Source organism: Hylobates moloch, unplaced genomic scaffold (assembly GCF_009828535.3).
Source record: "Hylobates moloch isolate HMO894 unplaced genomic scaffold, HMol_V3 SCAFFOLD_68, whole genome shotgun sequence".
Taxonomy (NCBI): domain Eukaryota; kingdom Metazoa; phylum Chordata; class Mammalia; order Primates; family Hylobatidae; genus Hylobates; species Hylobates moloch.
The window spans coordinates 58,153-85,661 of NW_026652343.1; the positions used below are offsets into that span (position 1 = coordinate 58,153).

General features: G+C 35.7%; 1 protein-coding gene across 1 annotated transcript in view; it reads left to right on the forward strand.

The window, feature by feature from the left end:
* LOC116463813 (centrosomal protein of 112 kDa) overlaps window positions 1-27,509 on the forward strand; it is a gene marked incomplete at its 5' end in the record, with an annotated part of 357,755 nt that overhangs the window by 54,059 nt on the left and 276,187 nt on the right. Inside the window, 4 exons of the mRNA XM_032147080.3 lie at window positions 17,658-17,812; window positions 18,412-18,541; window positions 19,258-19,350; window positions 20,099-20,158. Of these exons, the coding sequence (XP_032002971.2) occupies window positions 17,658-17,812; window positions 18,412-18,541; window positions 19,258-19,350; window positions 20,099-20,158 (438 nt within the window). The remainder of the gene's footprint in view (window positions 1-17,657; window positions 17,813-18,411; window positions 18,542-19,257; window positions 19,351-20,098; window positions 20,159-27,509) is intronic.

The following is a 27,509-nucleotide window of genomic DNA, read 5'->3' on the forward strand; positions in this document are numbered from 1 at the left end:
TACAGTCCCACCAACAGTGTAAAAGTGTTCCCATTTCTCCACATCCTCTCCAGCACCTGTTGTTTCCTAACTTTTTAATGATGGCCATTCTAACTGGTGTGAGATGGTATCTCACTGTGGTTTTGATTTGCATTTCTCTGATGGCCAGTGTTGATGAGCATTTTTTCATGTATTTTTTGGCTGCATAAATATCTTCTTTTGAGAAGTGTCTGTTCATATCCTTCGCCTGTGTTTTGATGGGGTTGTTTTTTTCTTGTAAATTTGTTTGAGTTCATTGTAGATTCTGGATATTAGCCCTTTGTCAGATGAGTAGGTTGTGAAAATTTTCTCCCATTTTGTAGGTTGCCTGTTCACTCTGATGGTAGGTTCTTTTGCTGTGCAGAAGCTCTTTAGTTTAATTAGATCCCATTTGTCAATTTTGGCTTTTGTTGCCATTGCTTTTTGTGTTTTAGAGATGAAGTCCTTTCCCATGCCCATGTCCTGAATGGTATTGCCTAGGTTTTCTTCTAGGGTTTTTATGGTTTTAGTTCTAATACTTAAGTCTTTAATCCATCTTGAATTAATTTTTGTATAAGGTGTAAGGAAGGGATCCAGTTTCAGCTTTCTACATATGGCTAGCCAGTTTTCCCAGGACCATTTATTAAATAAGGAATCCTTTCCCCATTGCTTGTTTTTGTCAGGTTTGTCAAAGATCAGATGGTTGTAGATATGCAGCATTATTTCTGAGGGCTCTGTTCTGTTCCATTGATCTATATCTCTGTTTTGGTACCAGTACCATGCTGTTTTGGTTACTGTAGCCTTGTAGTATAGTTTGAAGTCAGGTAGCATGATGCCTCCAGCTTTGTTCTTTTGGCTTAGGATTGACTTGGCGATGCGGGCTGTTTTTTGTTTGCGTATGAACTTTAAAGTAGTTTTTTCCAATTCAGTGAAGAAAGTCATTGGTAGCTTGATGGGGATGGCATTGAATCTATAAATTACCTTGGGCAGTATGGCCATTTTCACGATATTGATTCTTCCTACCCATGAGCATGGAATGTTCTTCCATTTGTTTGTGTCCTCTTTTATTTCATTGAGCAGTGGTTTGTAGTTCTTCTTGAAGAGGTCCTTCACATCCCTTGTAAGTTGGATTTCTAGGTATTTTATTCTCTGAAGCAATTGTGAATGGTAGTTCACTCATGATTTGGCTGTTTGTCTATTACTGGTGTATAAGAATGCTTGTGATTAACACCCCACTGTCAACATTAGACAGATCAACGAGACAGAAAGTTAACAAGGATACCCAGGAATTGAACTCAGCTCTGCACCAAGTGGACCTAATAGACATCTACAGAACTCTCCACCCCAAATCAACAGAATATACATTTTTTTCAGCACCACACCACACCTATTCCAAAATTGACCACATAGTTGGAGGTAAAGCACTCCTCAGCAAATTTCTGTATCCATAGTAAGCTTTTCAAAGTGGTTATACCAGTTTATGGCACTGCTCAACAAGGGTAGGAATTGTCTTCACATCCTTGCCAAGACTTGGACTTACCAAATTTTAAAATATTTTGGCCAGGCATGGTGGCTCACGCCTGTAACCCCAGTACTTTGGGAGGCTGAGGCAGGCAGGTGGATCACTTGAGCCCAGGAGTTTGAGACCAGCCTGGGCAACACAGCAAGACTCCATCTCTACAAAAAATAAAAAAATTAGCCAGGTGTGATAGTGCACGTTGTAGTCCCAGGTACTTGTGGGGCCAAGGTGGGAGGATTGCTTGAGCCCAGCAAGCCAAGACTGCAGTGAGCTATGATCACACCACTGCACTCCAGCCTGGGTGACAGAGTGTGACCCTGTTTCAAAAAAAAAATTTTTTTTTGTTTCTAACTTGAAAAATGTATTGCTTTAATTTCTATCTCCCTTTTGGCTCTTACGTTTCTTGGTCTTTTAAAATTGCCAATTCATCCCCCTTGTCTATTTTTAAATTCAGTTATTCTTTTCCTTGATTTATAGGAACATTTTATATATTTAGGATACAAATAAATCAATTGTCACATTCTTTTTCCTCATTCTTTTTTTATTGAATAGACATAACATGAAATTTACCATTTTAATAATTATAAATATATAGTTCAGTGGCATTAAGTACATTTACATTGTAGTGCAACTATCACTACCATCCAGCTCCAAATTTTGTCATTTTTCCTAATACTTTGTACCCAGTAAACAATAATTCTGCATTTGCCCTCTTCATTCAGTTCCTTACAACCACCTTTTTACTTTCCATCTCTTACGAATTTGACCATTCTAGGAAACTCATATAAGTGGAATTATGCAGTATCTCTCCTTCAGTGACTGGGGTATTTAACTTCGCATAATGTCATTATGGTCCATTTATGTTGTGGCTTGTGTCAAAATTTCTTTTTAAAGGCTAAATAATAATTCCACTCTATACCACATGTGTGTCCATTCATTGGCAGATGGACACCTGAGTTGCTTCTGCCTTTTGGCTGTTGTGAATAATGCTGCCGTGTACGTGGGTGTACAGATAGCTCTTTGATATTTAAAGGCATGGACAAAAAACAAATTTAAGTCTAAAATGCATTTTCATTATTTCAACATTCTAAATCTTCACAAAGTGAATATATTTAATAAATATATTAAATAATATTACAATGGAAATTTGTAAAATATATTGCTTCAATGTTTGTTGCATAGGTATATTTTATTTATTAAATAATATTGAGAGAAATATTCACAATGGAATTTTTAATTTTTATAAGTTTGAAATAAAAAGAAAAGTCATGCTTTGGAGCCCAGAGGTAGCTGTCAGAGAACCTTCATTCTATTTTTAATGAAAACTGAATTTTAAAAATTAGCATTCAGACCTTGTCATAGGTAATACTAGTAAATATAGAGAAAAATGGACGGAGTCTGTCAGCAGGATTGAATTTAAGAATCGTCAAAAGTAGACAGGTCTTGCTGAGCAGCTCCTGATTTAATAATTAAACAAGGTAGAGTTCAAGGCCTGGCTTAAGATGAAAGACGGGGCTGTCACTGAGAATCAGTTTCTCTGTTTTGCTGTTCTTTCAGGCTTTTTTCTTTTTTGTTGAGTCTTGTGTTGTCTTATTGCCACTTATTGTAAGCAGACACTTGTATAGATTATGAGACTTATGCATTTTGGTACTGGCAGGGACTTTCTTATGAGAAACTCATAGTGAAAATATGCAAACAATAGATTTTTAAAACAAATATTACAACATAAATATAAAAATTATAGCTTCCTTGCTAGATGCTTGGGAAGATGAAGGCTATAAAATGATATGGCTCTATTGACATTAGGGTTTAGACACACTGAAAATCTGTGGGCGGCTTTATTGAGATTCTAGTCTTTCTTACTGGAGTTCTTAACATCTTTTGTACCATGGACCCTGCTGGGAATCTGGTGAATTCTGTGTAGTCCTTCTCAGAATAGTATTTTAAAAATAAAAGATTACAAAGAAAAATTATATTGAGTTACAGTTGTTAAAATATTCATAAATCCAAACTGTGATCAATTAATACATATGCTTCTAAATTAATGCAGTAAATATCAAAATCTAGCAGTAGGCATGATAGTAATTTCTAATGAGGGTAAACAATATATAGTGATTGCTCAGTAGTGTAATGAACTATAAAAATATCCATGATTTCTGTTTGTCCCGGGTATTGCTAATGCTACCTTTGTCTGATGACTACATTCACAATTGAAGGGAAATTTTAACTTTCAGTTAGGGAAATGTTAACTTTCAGTTAGGGTAGTGAAAATGAAAGTGAACTTTAAAGAAAAAATTCAAATTCAGCGACAGTCTGAATTCCATCCATGATCCTCTGTGGTAGGTTAAGGTAGGTTAAGATCCTTTACTTAAAAGAGTGCCAAAAGCCTTAGACATCTGAAATATTTAACTATTGTTAGTAGTGACATATGATAATTCATAGAACTACTCATGGACGCACTGAGATAGCTAGAATTTGATTTTATAGTTTCTATCACCATTTCTTCCCCCAAGCTCACAATGATTATAATGGAGAGAAGCTCTAAATAGCACCAATTCATCATGTTGAATAAAATGACCATTTAAAAATAGACACTTTTTTTGAATAGTTTTAGATTTACAGAAAATTTAAGAAGATAGTACATAGTATATATTCCCATATAACCTCCACTCAGTTTCTCCTGTTTTTCACATCTTACATTATCTTGATACGCTTTTCACAATAAATGAATCAATATCGATACACTATTAGCTAAAGTCTTTAGTTTATTCAGATTTCCTTCATTTTTACCTAATGTTCTGTTTCTTTTCCAGGATCTCATCTAGGATACCACATGACATTTAGTTGTTAGGCCTCCTTACTTTCCTCTTGCTTGTGATAATTTCTCAGACTGTCTTTGTTTTTTATCACCGTGACAGTTTTGAGGAGTATTGACTGGTCAGGCATATTGTAAAATGCCCATCTAGTAGAAGCTGTCTGATGCTTTCCTCATGATTAGACTGGGGTTGTGGGTTTAGGCAGGAAGATCCTCAGAGTTAAAGTGCTGTTCTCATCATATCATATCACGAATACATATTATTATTATTTTATTATTTTATTTTGTTGAGACAATCTCTCTCTGTCACCCAGGCTAAAGTGTAGTTGCACGATCTCAGCTCACTACAACCTCCGCCTCCTGGGTTCAGGTGATTCTCCTGCTTCAGCCTCCTGAGTAGCTAGGATTACAGGTGTGTGCCACCATGCCCAGCTAATTTTTGTAGTTTTCAGTAGAGACAGGATTTTGCCATGTTGGCCAGGCTGGTCTCGAACTCCTGACCTCAGGTGATCCGCCTTCCTCAGTCTCCCAAAGTGCTGGGATTACAGGCATGAACCACTATGCCCAGCCATGAATACATATTATCAACGTGACATCATACCTGTGAGTATTAATTTTGATCATCTGGCTGAGGTAGTGTTTATTAGGTTTCTCCAGTGTAAAGTTACTTCCCACCTTTCCATACTGTACTCCTTGAAAGGAAGTTACTGTTTGGCAGCCCGTGTTTAAGAAGTAGGGAGTTTTACTCCTTGTTTTTGAGGGTGGGGTATCTATATAAATTTTTGGAATTTTTGTGCATGGGAGATTTTTCTCCTTATTTATCAATTTATTCTATTATTTATTCATATTAATATGAAAATGTGGATAAATATCTTATGCTTTGGGTTATAAGCCAGTATTTTTTCATTTTGTTGCTCAAATTGTTCCAGCTTTGGCCATTGGGAGCTCTTTCATTTGACTTCTGTGCTTCTTGAACATGGCCCCATCAATACGGATTATATGGAGAAATGGTATTGGAAACCAATATCTGTGTGGTAGGTATGCATGCTGCTGTTGGGGTATCATTTCTCTTGCACCCTCTCACCTGACCAAGGAAATACTGACCTGTGTATACAGTATATACTAGCCTGTGTATACAGTAAGTCCTTATTTAATGTCATTGATAGGTTTTTGGAAACTAATTGTAAGTGAAGTGACATATAATGAAACCAAATTTTTTTCTCGTTATTATAATGAAATGATGTTATTTGAGAACCTGCTATACACTGTTTTGCTTAAAGGGTTTTTTTTTTAAATAAATTAACATTTAAACTCTGCTCTATTTGCCACTTAGGTCAAACATAATGTTCTTCCTTGTTTGACAAAAATTTTAATTTCCTACAATACTTATTTTGGTGATGGCTATATTTTTTGTTTCTCAATGTATATTCATTATATAATAATTCTGAAATAATTTTCTCCTTGTTCTTTTAAATTATGGGGACTAGTAATATAATAGTTTCAATGAAAATTACAGTTATTTACTTTTTTTTTTTTTTACCAAGCCATTTACTGTGAAAAGTGATTCTTTCAATAAATTGGTCAATTGAATATTCATATGGAAAAAATGCATCTTGAACCTTCACATCATTTAATAAACCCATTTTAGGAACATGTTAGAATTAAATGTGCAGATAAAATGATAAAACTTACAGAGGAAATCTTAGAATATCTTCTTGGCCTGGACTACTCAAAGATTTCTTAAAAGGAAAATTAAATGTTTACCTTAAAGAAAGATACTAATAAATTAGAATATATTAAAATTAATACCTTTTGATCACCAAAGGTATCATTAAGAAAGGGAAAAGAGGCTGGCATGGTGGCCTATACCTGTAATCCCAGCACTTTGGAAGGCCAAGGGAGGCGGATCACCTGAGACCAGCAGTTTGAGACCAGCCTGGCCAACATGGCAAAACCCTGTATCTATTAGAAATACAACAATTTGCCAAGCGTGGTTGGTGCATGCTCCCCAGCTACTCAGGAGGCTGAGGCACGAGAATCTCTCGAACCAGTAGGTGGAGGCTGCAGTGAGCCGAGATCGCACCATTGCATTCTAGCCTGGGCAACAGAGCACAGCAAGACTCTGTCTCCAAAAAAAAAAGAAAAAACGGGAAAAGGCAAGTCAGAATGGAAGAAGATATCTGCAATTCCTTTATTCAATAAATGTCTTGCATTTTAAATATAGAAAAAAATCAATAAAACAATTCAATAAAAAAGCAATATATTTGAATAGGCAGCACACAAAAGAAGCTGTTCAGATGATTAATAAACACTTAACAAACAATTCAATAAAAAAGAGCAATATATTTGAATAGGCAGCACACAAAAGAAGCTGTTCGGATGATTAATAAACACTTAAAAAGGTGCTCAAATTATTAATAGTCAGGGAAATGTAAAGTCAGTATCTTTACATACATACAAAAAGGGCTAAATTTAACAAAAACAATCACAGTACAAAGTTTTGACAAAGATACAGAATAGTCGGAAGTCTCATACACTGCTGTAAGAAGTTCAAATTTTTATATCCAGTTTGAAAAGCTCTTTGATAGTAACTACTGAGGCTTGACATAGGCACATCTTATGACAGCGGTTTCACTGCAACATGTATAACCAAAAGAAATCTGTGCATGTATGCATCATAAAACATGTATGAGAGTTTTCATAGCCACATTACTTTTAATAGTCAAAAACTGAAGACAAACTCATCAATAGAATGGATAAATTATTTTAGCATGCTGTATACAGTACTGAAAAAGATTACTCTTACGTTCCACAACATGGATGAATCCCATAGGCATTTAATATGCATGAAGAAGCCTGACCCCAAAAAGTTATATACTCTGTGATTCCATTTATACAAAGTTTGAAAAAGGACAAAATTTATTTGTACTGATAGAGGTCAAAATAGTGGTTACCTTTGGGTGGAGGGTAACTAATAAGGCTTTAGGGAGGCTGGCAGTGTTCACATCTTCTAGTGGCTCATGAGTTTTCAATTTGTAAAAAAGTTATCAGAATTTATTTTTAAGATTTATGATTTATAACTTCATAAATCATAAACGTGTGTATCTTTCAGACTTAAGCACGTTTTGTCATAAATCATAAACTCTATCTTTAAGACTTATGCAGTCTTGCTCTGTTGCCCAGGCTGGAGTGCAGTGGCACACAAACTTCTTATGAAAATAGTTCTATTTTCATGGATAAATTATTCTTCTTATGAAAATATGTCCTATTTTCCTAAGAAGTTTGTGAAATAAGATAAAATTAGTTGCTCTTTTTGCCATAGGAGTTTGCCATAGGAGAACTGTGGATACCAAGTAGTTGCCTAATACTAACCCTTTTTAATTTTTAACTCCTACAAGGTTTCAAATTAAGTTTGTATGTAAAACTCCAACATTTATATCTCCAGTACTGACTTCTTATATCAGTAGATGTTGTACAATGAAAAGACCATGAGACATTTTATATTTTCTAAGACTTATAGAAGATCATACCTCCGATAATTAATACCAAAATAATACCCTTTCCCAAATTTCCTCTTGTCAGTTGGCATCGTCATCATTCTGTTGGCACATTAAATTTTGAACCTGGAAGATTTATGTTTTTCCCGCTTTTCATCTCCCTTATTTAGTATGTTACAGAGTCATCCATTTTACCTCTCTGAAAATTTTCTTGGATCTGCTCTCTTCCCTTCTGTTTCCACAGCTACCAATTGAGTCCTGGCCATTGTTGCCTCATTCCTGACTCTTCGAGTAACCTGCCAATTACTCTTCCCTGTCTCCTCTTACTCCATAGCCAACAAATGCATTTTTTCTCATTTTCCCATGATTAAGAACCTGAGTTCCTAATATCATGCCTATTATAATTAATGCTTACAAGTTACATCAGTTCACGAAGTTCAACCTAGTTTTCCAAGTGCTACCTTTGAGTTCCCAATGTGGGAAGATATCCTGTTCATACAAGGTAATCTGTTCATCATTTTCTGTACAGTAACTTACTTCTTCCTTGATTCTGTTGTCATATACCACTGAATTCTGCTTCTGCATTGTCTGTTACAGCCGGCAAAACATAGTTCTACATCAGCATTCTTTTTCTTGACTGATTTTTTACTCCATTTTAAGAACTCCACTATTTTGCATCCTCTCAGCTCTTTTATTCTGTTTAAAAAATTAATTTGTCAAATGTTGTTGTTTTTAAGATACTTTATATATGCCTATAGGCTTTCTCTTGACGTTGTAGGTTCAAAATTTATGTACTTTGTGTGTAAAATTGTGTGCAGAACATTAGTGTTCAGAAAATGCTTTAAAAATCAAAAATAAATTGAGTAAGTGACGTCACATAGTTTGCTTCTTCAGTCAGAAACTTGGCATCAGTATATACAAAAATATTTGTTTGACAAATACAGATCTTAATGCAGAGGCCACTTTTTCATTTCATATAATACTTATCTGCACGTGAGAAAGCATGCCAGCTTCTAACAACAGTTTTGTCTTGGCAGGTGTTCAGTGTTTGAATAAATCATATCAGAATCTTCTTTTTTCTTTTGTTTTCTTTCTTTCTTTTTTTTTTTTTTTTTTTTTTGAGACAGAGTCTTGCTCTGTTGCCAGGCTAGAGTACAGTGGCGCGATCTTGGCTCACTGCAACCTCCGACTCCCTATTGTATCTGGTACAGCCCCAGGACTTCCTAATCTTATGTCAGCCTTCACAGACAGTACCAACTAGATTGGTTTTGTCCATCTGGTGGGCCTCAGATATATAATAATCATATCTATGTATATATTTAAAATCTATATTATACATAGCATTCTTTGAGTTATTTTCTGAAGAATTCTCAGAAGTAGTCTTTTGACAAACCGGTAAAGTTTGGCCTCAGGTATGTTGTAAAATTCATTTTAAAAAGTAGTATGAGCCTGATGGAATATGGTGAGTAGTGTGCTGAAGGGACTGGTTCTGGGGCCTGTCCTTTTTATTTCTATTACTGATGAGGTAGCTGGGAATGTACTTTTCATACTTCTATGGTACTAGAGTAAGAATTGTTGTTATGAAAAGACAAACATGATCTTGTAGTATTAGAAAAATCATCCTATGGAAGTCATGATAAAATTCAGATGGGCAGTTTAATTTGCTGAAATGGGGAAAGACTGCATAAATACTGGAAAGAAAGATGAGTTAATCATTATTTAGCATTATAGTTAGAATTATTCAATATAGTTTGAAATTCAAAAGCCAGAAGATAATCACATAATACTCCAGTGACATTAGCATGACCAGCGCCGGAGAGCCAGAGGAGAGAGGAGAGAACAGGGAAAGGAGAGAGAGAGGTGGTCACGGGGAGAAGGAGAGATGGAGAGTGGATGGATATTGAAATGTTATTTGTAGAGCATTCTGGTTGTATATTTTAAAATTTATTTCTTAAAAATTATTATATTTTAAACCTGATAACTTTTGACTTTATTAATCTAAGCTAACTAAAGTATATGTTTAAGAAATCATTGGATAATGAGCCACTTTTTTTTCCACACATATTTAGGACACATTTTATGGTAACAGATTATTTCTACTGGTCTGTTCCTTTAGCAAATAGATTATAATATCCCATTTGTGAGTCTCATTTCTCCTGGAATGAGCATTTTAATAAAGGGGCTTAGAAATGAGTAGAATTTCACTAGCCAGCCCTTTATTATAATAGATTGTTCAAGGTAGAAAACACTACAGCCTTCAAATTACACAATTAAAAAATATCTTGAGACTGGTAATAATAGCAGTAATAATGTGGGAGGTTAAGAAAGAGACCTCAAGTATTGCAGTGTTGCATTTTAGCTTTTCTTTGTGTACCTTAGGTTTTGAAATGATATGTCTACCCGAGGTATTTTTGCAAATTTATTTTATGTTAATTCCATGAGCAGAATATCAAAGTCCTGGAGAAGATGTAATACAGTCGAATAGGTTTTGATTCAAGGAGATCTTGGATCACATTCTTTTTTGCTGCTTACCAGTTTACCAGTAGGGCAAGTGTGGCCGTGTTAATCAATTTTCTTAAGTCCTAGTTTTTTCATATGTAAAGTGATGTTAATGATACCTACCTCATAGTTTTGTGGGGAAGAGAAATGGCCTAAAGCTGGTAAAACACTTAGCACAGTGCCTGACCTATAATGAGGGTTCAGTGGTGGTTGTTGTCATTATATTCATCATCAAAATATGTCGGGGGTCCATGAAGCCTTGGTTATTGGGCAGGAATTTTACATGTATGCGCATTTAATGTGGTGTTAAGTTTTAGCCATTGTTTTCTCTTTTTATTGTGGTGAAAAACATATAGTGTGAGATCTACCCTCTTAACACATTTTTAAGGTACAATGCAGTATTAGTAACTATAGGCACAATATTATATGGCATATCTTTAAAACTTTTTTTGTCTTGCATGACTAAAACTCTGTACCCATTGAGTAGCAAATTCCCATTTTCCATTCTGTCTAGCCCCTGGCAGTCACCACTCTACTTTGTTTATACGGGTTTGACTATTTCAGTTATTTCCTATAACTGGAATCATGCAGCGTTTGTTCCTCTGTGACTACCTTGTTTCATGCAGCATAATGTTCTCAAGATTCATTCAAGTTGTAACATAAAACAGGCTTTCCCTTTTTAATGGCTGAATAATATTCCACTGCATGTATATACCACATTTTCTTTAGCTATTCATTCATCCATGGACATTTACATTGTTCGGGCTCCCCAGTGTGGATGTGTATTTGGAGGCTGACTTTCCCCCATCACACTTCGGGAGCTCAGTTTTTCGGCTGTCTTGTGGTGTTTGCAGTGGCAAGCTGTTTTATTCAAAGGGTCTGTGAATTCTTTTGGTTTTCCTGGTATGTTTCTGTGGTGGTTCTTGGAGCAAAAGTTCACAATGTGAGTCTCCAGATGCGGTTGTGTCCATCCAGGAGAGAGCTGCACATTAGTCCCATCTCCTATTCACCATTTTCTCTGGTTAATGCTATGCTGTTTATACATCTTGGCTATAGTGAATAATTTTGCATGGGAGTACAAATATTTCTTTGAGATACTGACTTCAGTTCTTTGGGATAAATAAGCAGAAGTGTGATTGCCAGATCATTTGGTAGTTCTATTTTTAAATTTTTGAGGAGCCTCCATACTGTTTTCCATGATGGTTATACCATTTTTCATTCTCACCAGCAGTGCACAAGGGTACCAGTTTCTCCACAACTTCACCAACAGTTGTTGTTTTCTGTTGGAACCTGAAGGTTTATCAACAGGTGAAGACAAATAAGGATGGGCAAGTAGCACGTTCACAGAGGTACTCACTTGTCGGTACTTACAATACATGCATATCCTCAAAAAGACTGGCCAGTAGTGCAGACCACAGCATTTAATAGGGCAATGAACAGGAACCATGTCCTCTCATAGTTCTGCTCCTTTTGAACAGGTAGAGTCCTTGGGTTACCTATTTTAGTCACAAATCTCTTCCTTTCAGATCTGAATGTTTTTCATCATTTTAATAATTCCTTAGTCAAAATGTCAAGTTCAGGCTGGGTGTGGTGGCACACGCTTGTAATCCTAGCACTTTGGGAGGCCGAGGTGGGCATATCACTTGAGGTCAGGGGTTCAAGACCAGCCTGGCCAACATGGCGAAACCCCATCTCTACTAAAAAAAATATATATACAAAAACTTAGCTGGGCATGGTGGCACATGCCTGTAGTCCCAGCTACTTGGGAGACTGAAGCATTAGGACTTGGGAGGCAGGGGTTGCGGTGAGTCGAGATTGTGCCACTGCACTCCAGCCTGGGCGACAGAGTGAGACTCTGTCTCAATGAAAACAAAAACAAAAACAAAAAAAATTCAAGTTCACTTTATCACTGTTACTTTGTTCAGTGATATACAGATAGCTGAGGTCACAATATTGCTTCAATGTCTATCATTTTCTTCTCTGATTTGTTGGATATCTTTCTCTTTTATCTCTTTTTTTCTTTCTCTCATAAAAATAATTTTATGCTTTTATCTGAGCATTTTTTCTCTCATCTCTACTGTATTTAATTATTCACATTGTAGAAAGAGAGCTGTCTGGTTTTTCTGGCTAACAGAAACCCTTTTTCTTTAGGCAAAGTCTGTGGATTTATTTATTTGTGTAATTCAACCCCCTTTGCCTTGGTTTATTTCTTTAGCAATTTGATATTTTCTAAAATTTTATGATGTTCACATTTATTTTGGATTCATATAAAGAAAAAAAGAGATTTCCAGAAATTCCTTTAATATAGAGGGGAATATCTTTACCTCTATGTTGGATTTCTTGTATTTTATCTCTATTTTTTATAAAACATGCAAAAAACGTTTTGATATATTCTATATTGGACAGATGTTTGTTATTTCCTCATTGTAACCCTGTTATAATCTTATAAAATGCTAATATTTTCTATAATATGGTCAGAAATCACTCCAGTTTTGAATATGGAAGGGACATTTTGACATTTTAGCAGTTATCCTGTTTTTATTTTTATTTTATTTTTTTTTGAGACGGAGTCTTGCTATCACCCAGGCTGGAGTGCAGTGGCATGATCTCGGCTCACTGCAGGCTCCGCCCCCTGGGGTTCACGCCATTCTCCTGCCTCAGCCTCCCGCGTAGCTGGGACTACAGGCGCCTGCCACCTCGCCCGGCTAATTTTTTGTATTTTTAGTAGAGATGGGGTTTCACCGTGTTAGCCAGGATGGTCTCGATCTCCTGACCTCGTGATCTGCCTGCCTCGGCCTCCCAAAGTGCTGGGATTACAGGCACCTGTTTTTATTTTTGAGAATACAGTAGTGCCTTGGTATATGCAGGGGATGGGTTCCAGGACCTCTGTGTATATCAAAATCGGCACATATTCAAGTCTTGCAATCGGCATTGTGCAGTCTGGGTACAGGAAAAGCGGACCCTTCATGTAAGTGGGTCTCACATCCTGTGAATATTGTATTTTTGATCACCATTTAGTTGAAAAAAAAATCTGCATATAAATGGACCCATACAGTTCAAACCCGTATTGTTCAAGGTCAGCTGTTTTGATAATTGGCAAATGTTTATTGAATACCTACTACAAGCTAAGCAGTGTGCTAGAAAGAAACAGGAGATCTAATGCAAATAAAGCAATGTCTTGGCTGTCTCAAGCTTATACTTTATTGTGGAAAACAACAAAGAAAAAGCAAAAGAAAGGGTAAGAGGCCACAGAAATATAGGCAGTAGAGATCTGGTTATTTAGGTAGAATGGCTATGGAAAGATTCCTTCACAAGATGACATTTAGGTGGAGAACTGAGAGAAGTGAGGAAGTGCGCTACGCAGGCCCCTGGAGGAAGATGCTTTAGGCAGAAAGAACAGTAAATTAAAAGGCTTTGAGGCTAGCTTGATGACTTTGAGAAGCAGCATGGAGGCCTGTATGGCTGGAGTATAGTAAATAAGAGGGAGGGTGGTAGGAGATGAAATCAGAGGCCATGATAGTCACTTCTTATTCTGAGTGATAAGAGAAGCCACTGGAGGGTTTTTTTTTAATAAGCATTAAAAGTTTATTAATGTCACTGTACACAGCCAGTGGGAGATAGAGATGCAAAAGCTCTGGTCCTTTTGCAAGAGAGTGACATGTCTGATTAATGCTTTAAAAGGATTATTTCCTTGAAGTTTAATAATTTTACTTATGTCTTGGCATTCTTCATTCTATGTGACTTTTAAAGTATACCCTTTCTATTTGTATATTATTTTCATGTATAGTTTTCTTGTAGTATGTCATTTGGTATATTTTCTTGTTCTACCATTTCTGTTCATTAGGTACACCAACTAGGTAACTGGGGGATCTCCATTTTGTTTTTTTCTATGTCGGTTGTTTGCTTTTACAATTTTTACTTGCTCATAATGTTATTTCTTTCCCTTAATCAATGTCATCCATAGATTGCTTTGTGCAAAAATGGTTTGTGTGATTTTTTCATTCAGCATAATCTTTCTTGCTTCTTTTTCATGCCAGATTATATTGAAAGAAGCTACAGTCGGAACGTATGCATCTGTTATTATTGAACCAGCAATGTTATTTGCATGCCACTTAGTTTATACAAGTGTGTTCTGATGACATTTTCTAGGATTTCCAGCCATGAGACTTCTTCTTCTGGACTATTCCTATAATTATATTTGATCTTCACTTAATTTTCTGTGATGTCTCATATATTTTGAGTCACGAAAACACATGCCTCATATGTTTAACAATTTCAATATATGGGGCATCTGCATGTCTATTTCTATTTTCTTTTTTTTCCTCTGATTTTATTTCTTGGTATGCCTGTTATTTTGTGATTAATTGCCAAACATTGCGCACAAAAAATAATAAAGGCTGTGGATGATGTTATCTTCTTCCAGAGAGGCTCTTCTCTCACTTCTGAGAGGCAGCTGGTGTAGAGACAGATCACTGGATCCGTTCAGGGACTGAATTGACTCAAGGCTGAGTTGCAATCTTTGTAATCTTTGGTCTACTTTTGACTAACTTTCACTCCTAGTGGTAGTCCTCAACACAGGTCTCAGCTGAAAGCATGTGATATTATTAATACTAGGGGCTCTCCTCCTTGGACAATCGATTTTACTCCTAAGTACACTGATAACTGCAGAAAACTCTAGTGTGCTTTTCTGAGTTTTTTTTTTTTTTTCACTCGGTTTCTTGGCTTCCTGCCCTGCGAATGCTAAGACTTTGACAAATTTGGCCAGGCACAGTGGCTCATGCCTGTAATGCCAGTACTTTGGGAGGCCAAGATGGGCAGATCACTTGAGGTCAGGAGTTCAAGACCAGCCTGGCCAACAGGGTGAAACCCCCACCTCTACTAAAATTACAAAAATTAGCCAGGTGTGGTGGTGTGCACCTGTAATTCCAATACTCAGGTGGCTGAGGCAAGAGAATGGCTTGAATCTGGGAGGTGGAGGTTGCAGTGAGCTGAGATCCAGCCTGGACAGAGTGCGACTCCATCTCCAAAAAGAAAAAGAAAAAGAATTTGACAAATTCTCTTGAGAAAACTGGTGTGGTGCCCACTTCTCTGTGCGTTACTTTTCTCAGGGATCTTGGTTCCTCTAGTCCTGGCTGCCTCGGCCACCGTCTGCCTTTGTTTCCTTGCCCCATCCTCATCTTCCACCATTGAAAAATACCTCTAGGGTAAAAGCACCTTACAGAATGATGCCTCACCTCTATGATGTTTTCAAACTGCCTTAGAAGTTCTCAAGTGCTTTCCTACTAATTAAATCTTTCCCTGGCCATGGTGGCCCATGCCTGTAATCCTAGCACTTTGGGAGGCTGAGAAGGGTGAATTGCATGAGTCCAGGTGTTTGAAACCAGCCTGGCCAACATAGCGAGACCCCATCGCTACCAAAAAAGTACAAAAATTAGCCAGGTGTGGTGGCATGTACCTGTAGTGTCAGCTGCTCAGGAAGCTGAGGTGGGAGGATCACCTGAGCCTGGGAGGTTGAGGCTGTAGTAAGCCAAGATTGCGCTAGGAGACCCTGTCTCAAAAAAAAAAAAAATCTGGGTTTGTCAGTTGTTAGCATTGGGAGTGTCATCTGCTGCAAGCTACTCTTTTATAGCCAATAATAGAATATCCTCTTGTAGGGTTTATTAGGATGGAATTTGCATTTCTATTTCTAGTTTATCTTGTCTGTTTTTGGTTTCCGAGAGAAGAAGGAATACAAATCATCTTTATTCCGCCATCTAAAACTGGAAGGCAAAGTATATGTTCTTTGTTTCTTCCAGTTAATGAATATGCAGGACATAAAGAGTGTTTAGAATATATATTAGGAAATGGAAACTATTTTCTGAAAGGAGCTCATAAAGCAGAGGGATAATGAAGAGACAAAGTGAATAAGATGCAGGAAGAAGAAATCAGAACTTCTGATGTTTGTCAGTCTAGAACTGTATGCATTTAAAGAAGTTAATCTATAAACCATGCTTTTAAGTTAGATAAGTCATTTATATAGATTGGAAGCTGTTACACCAAAATTTAACTTGTATACCTATTTGGTATTGTAATGAAGAGAGGATGTCAGGGTTATAATATTATCTAATGCTTAAACTGCATCTTTAAAATGGTTCTCTTAGAACAAATATAACACAATAATTGAGTACAACATCATACTGACCTATCCTTATTGCTCACACTTATTAGAAGTTTAATTTTAAAACTGAAAATTAATTGTCCCTTCATCTAATGCTTGCTTACCCTAATTTTAGATAAAGTATCTAAAAGATGATAAATACCTTTATCCATGTTTTAAATTACAGTTCTACAAAGGGGAAAAATTCTAAATAAAAAATAATAGAGAAATGATTTAGTTGAGTGATAATACTGTGGAAGAGTGGAGAAGTGCATTTTACAAAATGGCAAAGATGTTAAAAAATGAATAAAAATCTTGCACACTAACACAAGTAATTAAATGTTCCTATACACTTAAAAATAAGTGTATCTCTTATGTGAACACACTGTGCTACAATTTTGGGGTTATGGATTTCCTTTAAAAATACTATTACAGTTTTCCCAGCACCATTTATTAAATAGGGAATCCTTTCCCCATTTCTTATTTTTGTCAGGTTTGTCACAGATTGAACAATGAGAACTCATGGACACAGGAAGGGAAACATCACACTCCGGGGACTGTTGTGGGGTGGGGGGAGGGGGGAGGGACAGCATTAGGAGATATACCTAATGCTAAATGACGAGTTAATGGGCGCAGCAAACCAACATGGCACATGGATACATATGTAACAAACCTGCACATTGTGCACATGTACCCTAAAACCTAAAGTATAATAATAAAAAAAAAAATAAAACAGGTTGTTTACAATAAAAAAAAGAAAAAAAATACTATTACATTACCCTTATAGCACATTTCAAAAACTTAAAATCAAACTCAGAGAACACTGGTAAGTAGTCAGCTAATGGCTGTACGTATAAAGAGGCATAGAGACTGAAACCTTCCTGAGGATAGGAACTTTGTCTTATTTACTGCTGTGTATCCACATTCTTGAATATTACCAGCCTCAGTAAATATTCATTAAATGAACAAAAGGCTAAAAGTATATAACTGTGATGTTCTTATGTTTGTGGTAGTATGCGTTGTTTTTTTAAAGACTTGGTTAAGTTCAAGGTTGATTTAATTTCTACTACCATGGTTTATGATACATTTGTTTTATTTATGCTTATAGATTATACATTTTCTTCAAGCTTCTTACAGCTACAAAAGTGTTACAACTGAGTCAGAGACTTTCTTAACCATGACCTGTTCTTTTAGAACCACATGATCAAAGAACTGGAGGCCCGTGTCCAGCAGCTGACTGGAGAAGCAGAGAACAGTAATTTACAGAGACAGAAATTAATTCAAGAAAAAGCAGAACTTGAAAGATGTTACCAGATAACTTGTAGTGAATTACAAGAAGTAAAGGCAAGGTATTGTCTGAAATCAGATATTTATCAGGTGTAGCTATAAAGTACTGATATTAACTGTATAAGTTATCTGCCAAAATTAATTACACCTTGTGTGTTTAGCCTTGGGAACTTTCTAAACTAAATACTGCTGTTTGTTTGTTTGTTTATTTATTTATTTAGAGACAGGGTCTCTGTCACCCAGACTGGGGTACAGTGGTGCGATCATGGCTCACTGTATCTCAAACTCCTGGGCTCATACGATCCTCCTCATCCTCCCAAGTAGCCAGGACTGCAGGCATGCACCACTGTGCCTGGCTAATTTTTCTATTTTTATTTTTTTGTAGAGACAGGGTCTCACTCTGTTGCCCAGGCTGGTCTCAAACTCTTTTTCTGAAGTGATCCTCTTGCCTTGGCCTCCTCAAGTGTTGAAATTTCAGGCATGAGTCACTGTACCCAACCTGTTTTTAACATAAGCAGAATGTTTAGAAGCAGTTGACAAAATTGTGGATACTTATTTAATATATTGAATGGAAATGTATTTGGATTTAGCTGATTAAAAATTTCATTTTAGAGATTGGTTTTAAATACATTGGAAGTCTATTTTATTCTCTTGTTTTTAGGCGTAACACACTGCATAAAGAGAAGGACCATCTTGTAAATGATTATGAGCAAAACATGAAACTGTTACAAACCAAATATGATGCTGATATAAACCTTCTAAAACAAGAACATGCTCTTTCAGCTTCTAAGGTATTATTTATGTTAATAGATAATCCACATTAAGTATTTATTCACTAAGCCTAGAGCCATAGATAGCCAAGTAGAAATAATTTGGCATTTGAAATTAGTATCTCTTTCACGTTATTCTTAAATTAACAGGAACTTCAGGAGTTTTTATTGGTATTTAAAATGTTTAAAATTCTAAATGTCTACTATATAGCACAACACCAATATTTAATGAACTGAATTCTGCTATAAGCTAATCATTTTAAATGCCAAAGTCTTAAAAGGAGGAAACATATAAATTCCAATGCTTAGTTGTATGAATAATACATTTTATAGAGTAACTATATGCGTTATTATTATTTTGAAATCTTGGTTCTGCTTTCGTTTTATAACTAAAATTTTGAAGTTTTCTGTAAAGCTATTATTTTTATGTCAGGGTTACATTTCCATAACATTAAGTATTATGTAGCATTTAATTTCTATTTTTACTTTAAAAGATTATATTTTTATGTCAGCATTACATTTTCATAATATTTAATACTATGCTGCATTTAATTTAGATTTTTACTTTAAAAGATTAATTTTTCTAGTATCTTTTAAAAACATTTTTCATTCAAATTTCTAGATAATTTTAATTCTGATTGGACTTTCAGGGGTACAAAAGGCATATTTTTTCAATCGGAAAGTATATGGTACAAAACTCAATATTCTGCTTTTTATTCTTCTTAAAATCCTTCTAGGCATCTAGTATGATTGAAGAATTAGAGCAGAATGTCTGTCAATTAAAACAGCAGTTACAGGAATCAGAAGTTCAAAGAAAGCAACAACTAAGGGTGAGTCTTGTATTTCTACACAGAAGAACAATGGTCAAACACAGTTTTCTTGATTTAGATGTATAATTGAGAGTCAATTAAAAAAATAAAACTCAGAAATGCAAGTCGTCTTTTCTGATTCTTTTATTGCATTGTATAATTTTACATTTTATTTATCTTAATAGAGATTGATGCTAATGAGACGTAGAGAATAAAGTACAATAATTTGAATTGGAATGATCTCTTGAGATTAATTTTAAAAATAAATTTTATTTAAATATATTATTATTTTAGAATAATTTCCTTCTTTTAAATTATCTGCCAATCTTCATAATTTCTCTCTTTCTTTCCCTCTTTCTTTCTCTGCCTCTCTCTCTCCCTCTGTCTCTCTCTTTTGCACCTTTTAGATCTTTTCTCTCATGATCAAAAAATACCAAGGACTGTTATATGATGTAACTTCAAATTTATCATTTCCATATTTATTGACTTAGTCATTTATGAAGTATCTCTTAATCCTAAGGGTCAGAAAGATTTTCTTATACTGTAAAGCAAGTACTTTTGAGAACAGTAATATCTTCAGGTGACTAAGATTTTATGCCTCGTAATATAAAGCTACTCAAATTTCTACCTGTAGGGCTTACTTAATAATATGCAAAACTCTGAACTAAAGTTTGACATTAAGTAGATTTATTGATTTCATTAGGTTGCTAATTTTATTGACTCTAGTATAATTTAAAGTATAATAAATATAAACATTTATCATTCACAGGATCAAGAAAATAAGTTTCAAATGGAGAAAAGTCATTTAAAACACACCTATGAAAAAAAGGTAATATGTTTTATGGGAAGCTATAAAATATTTAAAATAGCAAATGAGGCATTAACGCGGACTGATTTTTATGAAACCATACATTCTCACCTTTAAAGAACAACTTGTTTCTTTGTCTTTTTTTTTTTTTTAGACAGAGTCTTGCTCTGTCACCCAGGCTGGAGTGCAGTGGCGCGATCTTGGCTCACTGTAGCTTTTGCCTCCTAGGTTCAAGGCATTCTCGTGCCTCAGCCTCTTGAGTAGCTGGGATTACAGGTGTGCACCACCATGCCTGGCCAATTTTTGCATTTTTAGTGGAGAGGGAGTTTCATCATTTTGGCCAGGTTGGTCTCAAATTCCTGGCCTCAAGTGATCCATCCGTCTCGGCCTCCCAAAGTGCTGGGATTCCAGGCATGAGCCACTGCACCCAGCCAAGAATAATTTGTTTCTAAGTTAATTTCAGCTAACCAGTAATTAAATTTTGCTTACTTATTTTTCCTGTTTATGTAATAAACAACTGCTTTAGTTCAATTATTAGTTATATCAACATTAAAACACTGCTTGCGTGTTATATTTAATGAGGGAAGAGTACAGTTGGCCTTTCATATCCATGGATTTCACATCCGTGGATTCAGTCAAACATGGATCAAATATATTCAGGAAAAAAAGATTACACAAAGGTCCAAAAACCATAACTTGGATTTGCCATGTGTCAAGTACTATGTTGAATCCATGTGAATGAAGTGATGTGTAAGCATTGGATTAGGTACTATATAAGTTATTATGAGATGACTTAAAGTACATAGGAGGTTGTGTGTAGGTTATATGCAAATACTACACCATTTTATAAAAGGGACTTGAGCATCCATGGATTTTGGTATCCTCAGGGGGCCCTGGCACCAATTCCCTATGGATGCTGGGGGACAACGATATTATTATATTAACCTCTCATAATAACATGTTGAAATTATATTTTCTTTCTACTAGTTGAGAACTATATAATCAATGGGATGTATTTGGTATTCTGTTGTGTCATATGTGCAACAAGAACTTAAATATTTAACAAAAGAACCTAAAACAATGAAAGTACTGACTACTACTTGAAAAAGATTAGCAATTGTTCCTTGTTGTTTATAGTACCATTTCAACTGACATATGTTCATATCCCTCCTGTAATAACTAGGGGGTTATTGACACACTTAATACCTTAGTCAGTAAAGTGCAGAGTTTTATAGATTTATTTTTTAAATTTTTATGTAAATTTAACGGGTACAAGCGCAGTTTTTTTACATGGATATATTGCATAATCATGAAGTCTGGGCTTTTAGTGTAACCATTACCCAAATAATGTACCCATTAAGTAATTTCTCATCCCTCGCCACCTCCTAACCTCCCACCCTTCCAAGTCTTCAGTGTCTGTCATTCCACACACTCCACACTCTATGTTCATGTGTACCCATTATATAGCTTCCACTTATAAATAAGGACGTGGCATTTGACTTTCCCTTTTTGAGTTGTTTCATTTAAGATAATGTACATACAAATGGGGTGTGTGTGTGTGTGTGTGTGGTCTATATGTATCTATATATGTATGTGTGAGTGTGTGTGTGTGTGTGTGTGTGTGTGTGTGTGTGTGTGTATGCCACATTTTCTTTATCCAGTCATCCATTTATGGACACTTAAGTTGATTCCATATTTTGCTATTGTGAATCATGCTGTGAGAAACCTATGAATAATGATCTTTTCCTTTGGGTAGATACCCAGAAGTGGAATTGCTGGATCAGATGGTAGTTCTATTTTTAGTTCTTTGAGAAGTCTGTATACTGTTTTCCTTGGAGGTTATACTAATTTACATTCCCACCAGCAGAGTGTTAGTGTTTCCTTTCTCTGCATCCTCACCAACGTCTGTTATTTTTTGACTTGTTAATAATAGCCATTCTGACTAGAATAAGATGATATCTCATTGTGGTTTTAATATGCATTTCTCTAATATTCAGTGATGTTAAGCATTTTTTCATAGGTCTGTTGGCCTTTTGTATGTCTGTTTTTGAAAAATGTCTACTCATGCCCTTTGTCCACTTCATAATGGGGCTATTAATTATTATTATTATTATTATTATTTTGTTGCTGTTGCTGTTGTTGAGTTGTTTGAGTTCCTTGTAAATTCTGGATATCAGTCCCCAGGCCAGATGCATAGTTTGCAAATATGTTCTCCTATTCTTCAGGTTGTCTTTTCACTCTATTGATTATTTACCTTGCTTTCTACAAGATTTTTCTTTTTTCTTTTTTTTTTTTTTTTATTATACTTTAGGTTTTAGGGTACATGTGCACAATGTGCAGGTTTGTTACATATGTATCCATGTGCCATGTTGATTTCCTGCACCCATTAACTCGTCATTTAGCATTAGGTATATCTCCTAATGCTGTCCCTCCCCCCTCCCCCCAACCCACAACAGTCCCCGGAGTATGATGTTCCCCTTCCTGCGTCCATGAGTTCTCATTGTTCAATTCCCACCTATGAGTGAGAACATGCGGTGTTTGGTTTTTTGACCTTGTGATAGTTTACTGAGAATGATGTTTTCCAATTTCATCCATGTCCCTACAAAGGACACGAACTCATCGTTTTTTATGGCTGCATAGTATTCCGTGGTGTATATGTGCCACATTTTCTTAATCCAGTCTATTGTTGTTGGACATTTGGGTTGGTTCCAACTCTTTGCTATTGTGAATAGTGCCACAATAAACATACGTGTGCATGTGTCTTTATAGCAGCATGATTTATAGTCCTTTGGGTATATACCCAGTAATGGGATGGCTGGGTCAAATGATATTTCTAGTTCGAGATCCCTGAGGAATCGCCACACTGATTTCCACAATGGTTGAACTAGTTTACAGTCCCACCAACAGTGTAAAAGTGTTCCTATTTCTCCACATCCTCTCCAGCACCTGTTGTTTCCTGACTTTTTAATGATGGCCATTCTAACTGGTGTGAGATGGTATCTCATTGTGGTTTTGATTTGCATTTCTCTGATGGCCAGTGATGATGAGCATTTTTTCATGTGTTTTTTGGCTGCATAAATGTCTTCTTTTGAGAAGTGTCTGTTCATGTCCTTTGCCCACTTTTTGATGGGGTTGTTTGTTTTTTTCTTATAAATTTGTTTGAGTTCATTGTAGATTCTGGATATTAGCCCTTTGTCAGATGAGTAGGTTGCAAAAATTTTCTCCCATTCTGTAGGTTGCCTGTTCACTCTGATGGTAGTTTCTTTTGCTGTGCAGAAGCTGTTTAGTTTAATTAGATCCCATTTGTCAATTTTGGCTTTTGTTGCCATTGCTTTTGGTGTTTTAGACATGAAGTCCTTGCCCACGCCTATGTCCTGAATGGTATTGCCTATGTTTTCTTGTAGGATTTTAATGGTTTTAGGTCTAACATTTAAGTCTTTAATCCATCTTGAATTAATTTTTGTATAAGGTGTAAGGAAGGGATCCAGTTTCAGCTTCCTACATATGGCTAGCCAGTTTTCCCAGCACCATTTATTAAATAGGGAATCCTTTCCCCATTTCTTGTTTTTGTCAGGTTTGTCAAAGATCAGATAGTTGTAGATATGCGGCATCATTTCTGAGGGCTCTGTTCTGTTCCATTGATTTATGTCTCTGTTGTGGTACCAGTACCATGCTGTTTTGGTTACTGTAGCCTTGTAGTATAGTTTAGAGTCAGGTAGCGTGATGCCTCCAGCTTTGTTCTTTTGGCTTAGGATTGACTTGGCGATGCGGGCTCTTTTTTGGTTCCATATGAACTTTAAAGTAGTTTTTTCCAATTCTGTGAAGAAAGTCACTGGTAGCTTGATGGGGATGGCATTGAATCTATAAATGACCTTGGGCAGTATGGCCATTTTCACGATATTGATTCTTCCAACCCATGAGCATGGAATGTTCTTCCATTTGTTTGTATCCTCTTTTATTTCATTGAGCAGTGGTTTGTAGTGCTCCTTGAAGAGGTCCTTCACATCCCTTGTAAGTTGGATTCCTAGGTATTTTATTCTCTTTGAAGCAATTGTGAATGGTAGTTCACTCATGATTTGGCTCTCTGTTTGTCTGTTATTGGTGTACAAGAATGCTTGTGATTTTTGTACATTGATTTTGTATCCTGAGACTTTGCTGAAGTTGCTAATCAGCTTAAGGAGATTTTGGGCTGAGACAATGGGGTTTTCTAGATATACAATCATGTCATCTGCAAACAGGGACAATTTGACTTCCTCTTTTCCTAACTGAATACCCTTTATTTCCTTCTCCTGCCTGATTGCTCTGGCCAGAACTTCCAGCACTATGTTGAATAGGAGCGGTGAGAGAGGGCATCCCTGTCTTGTGCCAGTTTTCAGAGGGAATGCTTCCAATTTTTGCCCATTCAGTATGATATTGGCTGTGGGTTTGTCGTAGATAGCTCTTATTATTTTGAGATACGTCCCATCAATACCTAATTTATTGAGAGTTTTTAGCCTGAAGCGTTGTTGAATTTTGTCAAAGGCCTTTTCTGCATCTATTGAGATAATCATGTGGTTTTTGTCTTTGGTTCTGTTTATATGCTGGATTACATTTACTGATTTGCGTATGTTGAACCAGCCTTGCATCCCAGGGATGAAGCCCACTTGATCATGGTGGATAAGCTTTTTGATGTGCTGCTGGATTCGGTTTGCCAGTATTTTATTGAGGATTTTTGCATCAATGTTCATCAAGGATATTGGTCTGAAATTCTCTTTTTTGGTTATGTCTCTGCCAGGCTTTGGTATCAGGACGATGCTGGGTTCATAAAATGTGTTAGGGAGGATTCCCTCTTTTTCTATGGATTGGAATAGTTTCAGAAGGAATGGTACCAGTTCCTCCTTGTACCTCTGGTAGAATTCAGCTGTGAATCCGTCAGGTCCTGGACTCTTTTTGGTTGGTAAGCTATTGATTATTGCCACAATTTCAGAACCTGTTATTGGTCTATTCAGAGATTCAACTTCTTCCTGATTTAGTCTTGGGAGGGTGTATTTGTCGAGGAATTTATCCATTTCTTCTAGATTTTCTAGTTTATTTGCATAGAGGTGTTTGTAGTAATCTCTGATGGTAGATTGTATTTCTGTGGGATCGGTGGTGATATCCCCTTTTTCATTTTTGATTGCATCTATTTGATTCTTCTCTCTTTTCTTCTTTATTAGTCTTGCAGGAGCTGGTTTTTTTGAAGAGATCAACAAAATTGATACACCGCTAGCAAGTCTACAAGCTTTTTTAAAATGAAGTCCCATTTGTCTGTTTTTGTTGCTTGTGCTTTCGAGGTCTTAGTCATGAATTCTTTGATTAGACCAATGTCTGGAAGAGTTTTCCCTAGGTTTTCTTCTAGTATTTGTAAGGTTTCAAGTCCTACATTTAATTCTTTGATCCATCTTGAGTTGATTTTTATATGTGGTGAGAGAGGGATTCAGTTTCATTCTTCTGCATATGGCAATTCAATTTGCTGAGCACCATTTATTGAAAAGGGTGTCCTTCCCCCATTATATGTTTTTGTTGACTTTGTCAAAGATCATTTGGCTGTAGTTATGTGGTAGTGTTTCTGGGTTCTGTATTCTGTTATACTGACCTATTTTTATGCCAGTTCCATGCTGTTTTAGTTACTATAACCTTGTAGTATAATTTGAGGTCAAATAATGTTATGCTTCCAGTGTTGTTCTTTTTGCTTTGGATTGCTTTGGGTCTTCTGGCTCTTTTTTAATGCCATATGAATTTGAGGATTGTTTTTTCTAAGTCTGAGAAAAATGATATTGGTATTTTGGTAGGGATTGCATTGAATCTTAGATTGCTTTGTGTAGTATGGTAATTTTAACAATATTTATTATTTAAATCTGTGAGGATGAGATGTTTTTCCATTTGTCTGTGTCATCTACAACTTCTTTCATCAGTGTTTTGTAGTTTTCCTTTTACCTCCTTGGTTAAATATATTCTCAGGTATTTTTTTATAACTTTGTAAATGGGATTGCTTTTTGATTTGGTTCTCAGCTTGTTTTTGATACATAGAAATGCTACTGATTTTTATACATTGATTTTGTATCCTAAAATTTACTGAATTCAGTTATAATATTTAAGAGGTTTTTTGGGGGGAGAAATTGTTAGGGTTTTTTTAGGTATAAGATCATATTATCAATAACAGATAATTTGACTTCCTCTTTTTCTATTTGGCTGGCTTTTATTTCTTTTTCTTGCTTGGTTGCTTTGGCTAAGACTTCTAGTTCTATGTTGAATAGGCATGGTGAAAGTGAGCATCCTTGTCTTATTCCAGTTCTTACTGGGATTGCTTTCAGCTTATCCCTGTTTAGCGTGGTGTTGTCTGTGGGTTTGCCATACAGATCCTTTAATATTTTGAAGTGTATTCCTTCTATGCCTAATTTGTTGAAGATTTTTATCATTAGGGTGTGGTCAGTTTTATCAAATGCTTTTTCTGCATTTGTTGAGAAGGTCATATGGTTTTTGCCATTAATTCAGTTTATGTGATGAATCACATTTATTGATTTGCATATACTGAATCATCCTTGCCTCCCTGGAATAAAACCCACTTGATCATGGTGTATTATGTTTTTGATGTGCTGTTGGACTTGATCTCTTAGTATTTTATTAAAGATTTTTGCATATGTGTTCATCAGGGATATTGGTCTTTACTTTTTTTGTTCATGCTTTTAAAAATCAATTTTGTCAATCTTTACCTTTTAAGTAGAGCATTCATTTGATTTGCATTCAAGGCTAATATTCATATGTGAGTTTTTTCTTGTTATAATGTTGTCTAGTTGTTTTCTAAATTATTTGTTTCTTTTTTCTCTTTGTGAGTTGTTGGAGTTTTGTCATGTTGCTATTTAATTTCTCTTCCTCCTTTGTGCAATTGCTTTGTAAGACCTGTGAGTTTTATACTTAAATGTGTTTTTATGATGGTGAATACTGACCTTTCATTTACATGTTTAGAACTCCTTTGAGCATTTATTATAGAACCAGCCTAATAGTGACAAATTCCCTCAGTATTTGCTTGTCTGGGAAATGCTTTGTATTTCTTTCGTTTCTGAAGCTTGTTATGTCAGGATATAAAATTTGTGGTTGACAGTTTCTTTTTAAGCACTGTGAAGATAGGATCCCAATCTCTTCTGGTTTGGAAAAGGTTTCTGCTGAGAAGTCTGATGTTCGTCTGATTTTTTTTTCTTTATAGGTGACTAGATGTTTTGGTCTCGCTGAGTTTAGGATTTTTTTCTTCATGTTGACTTTAGACAACATCTGATGACTATTTCTCATGGTAAATTGCATCTTGCAATATCTTTTTCTAGTGTTTGTTGCACTTCTTGTATGTGGATGTTTAAAT